At 54.8% G+C, this 6175-nt stretch overlaps 1 protein-coding gene across 1 annotated transcript; it reads right to left on the reverse strand.

Annotated features, from left to right (window-relative positions):
• Positions 1–837: 837 nt before the first annotated feature.
• PROK1 (prokineticin 1) lies at positions 838–5862 on the reverse strand. The gene is made up of 3 exons (XM_043447088.1): positions 5750–5862; positions 2667–2792; positions 838–957 (listed from the first exon to the last, which is right to left on the reverse strand). Exons 1-3 carry the CDS (start codon positions 5819–5821, stop codon positions 838–840), a joined length of 318 nt encoding a protein of 105 aa, XP_043303023.1. The 5' UTR covers positions 5822–5862.
• Positions 5863–6175: the final 313 nt, after the last annotated feature.

A 6175-nucleotide genomic window follows, 5' to 3' on the forward strand; every position in this document is an offset into this window, starting at 1 on the left:
CCTCAGTCTCTAGAGAAGATGCTGTATTTATAATAGACATGGGGCACACACAGCCTGGCCATGGTCCTGGTTCACGGTCCCCTCCTGTGTCCAAAATCAGTGGCCCACCGGCTACCCCCCATCCCTCCTCCAGCTGAGCAGAGGCCAGAGGCTTCCTCAGGGTCACACACAGACCTGCTCTTGACCCTTGGAAAGGGACTATTGAAGGGAACTCACTCACTGCCTCATAAACCACCACTGTTGGCATTTCACGGGGAGGCAGCAGGATCGGGGGCTTCACTGTGATCTGGTAACATGTGCTGGGAGGGGCATGGGAGGCCTGCACTTCTGACCCAGCAGGCTGGCCGCAGGCTGAACCCATAGCAGCCGTGTGGAGGCCAACTGACGTCTTGGGGCCCCACACTTTCCACGAGGTCACTGATGCAGGCAGAAGTGCACGTGCCGGAGGGGAGTGGCAGGGCCCAGGGAGGACAGTTCACCTGTGGGGGACGAAGGGCAGGGCAGGAAGAGACACAAGGAAGGGGTAGGTCCCTGTCACTCACCGCCCCTGAGACGGCCTGAGCCGTGCACACGGGCTTCCTACAGGACCATGGCCACCAGCCAGGATCCCACAGGCCGGCCGGGCAGGCCGTAAAACCCTGTGACGGGTGTCTGCTTCGGTGCACATATGTGGGCAGGGGAGCAGGGGCCTAGGTCAGCAGTGCAGGCAGTGGGACAGCCAAGGGGATGCAGGGCTGGGCCATTCAGCAGAAATAAAAGTCCAAGGGAGACCACCCCAGGCTGTGCTCAGAAAGAGGCCCGGCACCCCCGGTGGGTGTCCTGAGACCAGACACACTCCTAGAAGTTGATGTTCTTCAGGTTGGTGGAGCAACGGTACCTGCCGTCCAGGCCACGGGAACATAGCAGGTTGGGCAGGCAGGGGCAGGCGTGGTGCTGCCGTTTTCTGAAGAAGGGGACCTGCGGGGAGAGAGGAGGGTAGACGTCACCTTCACCAAAGGGAGGCAGGCCCCCGGGCGGGGAGCCTCTGGCCGGCCCAGCCCTGGCTGAAATGTCTCATCACCTGCACCCCAGCACCACAATAATGGCTTTTATAGAGGATGAAACTGAGGCACAGAGAGGTTAAGTAACATGCCAAGGTCACACAGCCAGCTTGTGGAGGAGCCAGGATTTGACCTCAGGCAATCTAGCTCTGACACTGTGATCAGCCACTATGCAATGTGGCCCACCCGCCTATCCCCCAAACTCCACGAGCCCCCACACCACCCACCACCCCCCCACCCCACTGACCCAGCACACCCACTCTCTCACAAATTCACACCCACACTGGTGATTGAATATCACTTGTAGCTCATCCATTACACTCTCCACCCTGTGTGGGTGTCAGGGATGTAGCTGCTGGGTGACTCACACCCACAGAAAGGCTGAGCCACTGAGGATTCCTCAAGGAGGGTGAGTAGGAGGGGTTAGGAGCATAGGTAGGTCCGACAGCCTGGGCTCAAATTAAGTCTGCCGATTCCCAGCTGTGTGACAACTGGCACGTTATTTAGCCTCTCTGTGTTTCAATTTATTATCCGTAAAAGGAGTTAATAATAATGGCTACCACATATGGTTGTAAATAGGTTTACATGATAAACTTAAAGAGGTTTAAACTTGCAAAAACATCACTGAGTATGAAGGTTGGCACATGGTAAGCAGTCGGTGTATTACCTCTGCTGCCTGCTTTGGGACTACCCCAAGGCTACAAGGACTGTGCCCTGTCTCCCTCCCCACCTCAGCCTCCTCATGCGTAGGAAGGCTGTGCCAGAGAGGATCACAGTTGGAGGATGCTCCAGGGTGCAGGCGTGCTCCCCAGAGGGGCTTGCAGAGCATCTTGGCCACAGAAAGCCCAGGGAAGGGGGCGCAAGCCCACAGGTGCTGCTGCATCCACCTGACAATCAGAAAAAAAGGCCGTGGGGCCATTTCTGTGGTCTCTGAGCTGGGAGCTCCTAAGGAAGCAGAGTGGGTGCTGCATGCCTAGGGCACAGAGGAGTGAGTCTCCTTAAAGTGTGTGCCCTGGGGGCCCGGCCAACCTCACCCTGCACACCCCTCATACTCAGGCTCTGGGTGGGAGCCTATTTTACAGTCTTACTGCATTGTGTTCTTGAGGGAAGGATGTGGGTGTTTGTGTGTGCGTTCACAGTCACTCAGTCATGTCAAACACCTTGCCACCCCATGGCTTGTAGCCTGCCATTCTCCTCTGTCCATGGAATTCTCCAGGCAAGAATACTGGAGTGGGTCGCCGTTCCCTTCTCCAGAGGATCTTCCCAACCCAGGGATCAAACCTATATCTCCTTCGTCTCCTGCATTGCAGGCAAATTCTTTACCACTGAGCCACCTGGGAAGTCCCGAGGGAAGAATCCTGTGCAGTAAAGGGCATTCGGGAGACTCCGAATTTTATCAGATCAGAAACTTTAGGGGTGTCGGTCTACGCCCCCCTTTGTATGCATGAGGTATCTGAGACCCAGGGCCTTCAGTAAATGAGGAACTGGGGTTCCAGCCTCCAGGTCTTACAGGCTGTGTAATTAGGACCCCACCGTACCCCAACCGCCCCCAAAGTAAGGAAATGGCAAGAGACTCCTAGACTGGAGTCAGAACACTGGTCCAGCGCCTCGTGCCTTGAGCAGTACCTTGTGGCTGCCGGGGTGGCACTCCTCTCCTGCCCGCCCCAGCGGGGTGCACACCCGCAGCCCGCGCAGCCACAGGCTGACCGCACAGCAGGTGCCCGCCCTGCACTGGATATCCCGCTCGCAGGCCTGCGGGGGGAAGACAAAGGGGCCATTAGTGCCTGGGAGCACCACCCCAGAGAAACCGGAAGGGAACGTACATCCCAAAGCCCTTCAGAGGGGTGCTGGGAGCGGTACCCAGGCCTCAGTCCCCCGGGACACCCAGGGCCGTGCAGGGCCACCCCTGCTCCTGTGGAGGCAGGAAGCTCAGGGCTCAGCAGGGCAGCAGAACCAGATCTGAGCACCCCCTGAGATCCTCTGGAGCCACTCGGTGGGGAGGCCTCCTCTGACAAGGCTAGAACTTAGGAGACAGAGCTTTTCTAGCACCAGGAGATGCTCAGTGGGTGCTAATGAGATTGAGTTAACTCAAATTCTTCGAGCGGGAGGGTCCCAGCGGCCTGCACCCCAGGGTGGTCCATGTCAAGTTTCTTGGACAAGGACCCTCCAGCCCCCACCAAGCAGTACTCGGGGTGGTGCCTCTCCCTCCCACCATGGCCCCCTCAGTCCTCCCTGGAAACCCAGTCTCATCTGAGGGGCCAGCACCCCCTGACAGGTGTTTCCCCCCAGGGCATCTCTGCTGGCCTGCCTGGCCCCTATGTGACAACTGGCAAGTTATTTAGCCTCTCTGTTCCTCAGTTTATTAGCAGTGAAATGGGTTAATAACAGTAACTCCTCTAGGATGGAGATGGACTCCTCCGGGCGGTGCTCCCAGGGCAGGGGCTGCGTGGCCCTGCCTGGTTTCTGAAAGGTGCCATCTATGCGTGTTTTAGTCGCTCAGTCGTGTCTGACTCTTTGCGACCCCATGGACTGCAGACCGCCAGGCTCTTCTGTCCATGGAACTGTCCAGGCAAGAGTACTGGAGTCGATTGCCTTTCCCATCTCCAGAGGATCTTTCCAACCCAGGGACTGAACCCGGGTCTCCCGAATTGCAGACAGATTCTTTACCATCTGAGCCACTGGGGAAGACCCACACAAAGCTGCTTTAAGCAAAAGCCTACATGAAGGAAAACAGAACTAAACTGCTCCAGACTCAGGAGAGGCCACCCTGTTGAAGCACCCCACCTTCCCACTTCAGAGATCAGTGGCTTCTCTGAGCTGAAGCTGGGAGCTGGGTTTGGGTTGGCCCTTCTCCACTGGGCTTCCCTTGTTGCTCAGCTGGTAAAGAATCCGCCTGCAATGGGGGAGACCTGGGTTCAATCCCTGAGCTGGGAAGATCGCTCTGGAGAAGAGAAAGGCTACCCCCTCCAGTATTCTGGCCTGGAGAATTCCATGGACCATATAGTCCATGGAGTCGCAGAGTCAGACACGACCGAGCAACTTCCACTTCACTCCTCCATTGGTCCATGGAGTGCCCTCTGGCTTCCCTGTGGGCACTGCAGTAAAGTGGGGAACGCTGGGGCTGCTCGACCCTCAGAGGGAGTGCAGGCGGCAGTCACCTGGTCTCCAACCTAGTGAGGGCACGTCTCACACACCAGCCGGTCCCTGAAAGCTCAGGGTCAGGGCTGAGTGGACTCCACCTGGCTCTTCTGCCACAGAGGTGTGGCATCACTGTCCCCCTCCGGGAGGAGGGACCCTCCAGGACTGAATTTGGGACAGTCACGGTCTAGGGAGCAGGGCCCTGTGGGATGGTAGAGCCCAGCCTCTTTCTGAGAGTCAGACTGGGCCGCAGCAGGGCTCGGAGTGTGGAGGGAGCAGTTCTGACTTCTCTGACTACTCGGGTCTGCTGTGTGTCTTCTCTGTTTTCCCAAGGGTCACCTTGGAGGCTCTTCTGGGAAGACATTTTCCCATCTCTAAGCCCTCCCTCCTGCCAGACCTGCCTCTGGGCCAGACTCGGGGTCAACCTGCTGCCTGGCGGGGTAACCATGGCTTCTGCCCTCTATTCTCACCCCCCCAATCTTCAAGCTGCGCAATAGGAAGGCAGCTTTCAGTAGTTTACATTCATTAGGTACAATTCTGTCCTGACAGTTGTATTTATGCTTTGGGTCCCAAAAGCACTGGCTTGCCTTTGATGTTTGTTCTGCTTTGAAACTCAGTCTTTTTCCTCTAGAAAGGAGAAGAAAGAGATTTTCTGTGAACATTACAGTTAATCCAGTTCCAGGAATGGTTTGACCTTCTCTACATTTCCATTTTCTGTGTAAAAAGCTGGAGGAAGTTGAAACAAAAGTGAATGTCCCTCTTTTTTTTTTTTTTTTGTTCTAGTGGTTTTTTACCTAGAAAGCTCCCAGATCAGTCATTACTTTCTGTTTTCATAAGAATGGTCCCATCACCATCACACAACCTGTGCCCACGACAGGGTGAGTCCAGGTGAAGTCAATGTTCTGAGGGAGAACCACTATTGGGGTGTCTTGAACACTATAATGTGCCTACCTGGGTGCACCCACAGTGGGACTGGATTTCTACTTGTTATCTGACACTTGTTTCTGGGTCACTTAGCCAATTGTTGGCGTCACCCTTATTCCAATCAACTGGGCACAGAGTCAAAACATATAAACCGCATGGGAAAGAAAGAGTTTCAAGACTGGCTTTCTTAAGAGTAGAGAAACATTAAACATACCCAACAGAAGCTAAATAAGGTCACAGCCTTTAATTAAGTCAACTTGCTATGTAAATTACACTTGACATGTGAGCCAAACCATGCATGAAAACTAAAATTTACACAAAAGATAGATTAGGGAGTGCTAATCCACTTTATAAAAGATTCATTATTACTCAAAAATCTTCTTTTGACTAAAGATCCAAACTTCAGAATTTGCAATGCTCTCCTCATTTATTGAAAGCAGAATTTGATTTACACAGTTTGTCTGAAGCAGATCCCCTTTATCGAGGTCTAACTAATATGAGAACCCTGTGAGATGCCTCTCACAAGTGCAGTCTGGGGCTGGCTCCCATGCTCTTGGTTTGCCTCCTGTGTGGTTCCCGGGTCCTGTCCCATGCAGACCCTGACATCCTCCCAAAACCCGGGGCAGAGAGAGTGTTGGACGACTTACCCCGGTGATCACGGCACAGTCGGACACGGTCACCAAGAGGAGCATCACTGAGACTCGCGTGGCACCTCTCATGGTCACCTGGGGTGAAGGCAAGCACTACCAGCGCCTCTGCCTCCGCTCCACCTCAAACCTCCCAGCTCGGAAGGCCAGGCTCTGCCCTGAGATTTATAGCGTCCGACCCAGGCTGCCTGTGGATGCCTTGTCTCCACTCTTGCCCATCGCACTGTTATTCAGATGATCTCAGAGATGGAGATGAGACCTGAATCCCTAATGACACTGAATCACCATCAAAACCAATAAAGATGAACCATCGGTGGCAGTGACAGTCGCTCTGACTCTCAGGACGCAGTGATCCAGTCAGCTCCACGCATGGCACCGCACAGTCCCTGTCGCCTCTGGGGCATCCTTCTATTCTGCTTGGAGCCA

This window comes from Cervus canadensis, chromosome 2 (assembly GCF_019320065.1).
Source record: "Cervus canadensis isolate Bull #8, Minnesota chromosome 2, ASM1932006v1, whole genome shotgun sequence".
NCBI classification, from domain to species: domain Eukaryota; kingdom Metazoa; phylum Chordata; class Mammalia; order Artiodactyla; family Cervidae; genus Cervus; species Cervus canadensis.

Excerpts from the sequence above, each read along its gene's own strand:
- PROK1 (XM_043447088.1), bottom strand. The coding sequence starts at position 5,821 with ATGAGAGGTGCCACGCGAGTCTCAGTGATGCTCCTCTTGGTGACCGTG. Across the intron at positions 2,793-5,749 it reads ACTGTGCCGTGATCACCGGG|GCCTGCGAGCGGGATATCCA; the intron begins GTAAGTCGTCCA and ends TTCCCCCCGCAG. Across the intron at positions 958-2,666 it reads GCCACCCCGGCAGCCACAAG|GTCCCCTTCTTCAGAAAACG; the intron begins GTACTGCTCAAG and ends CTCTCCCCGCAG.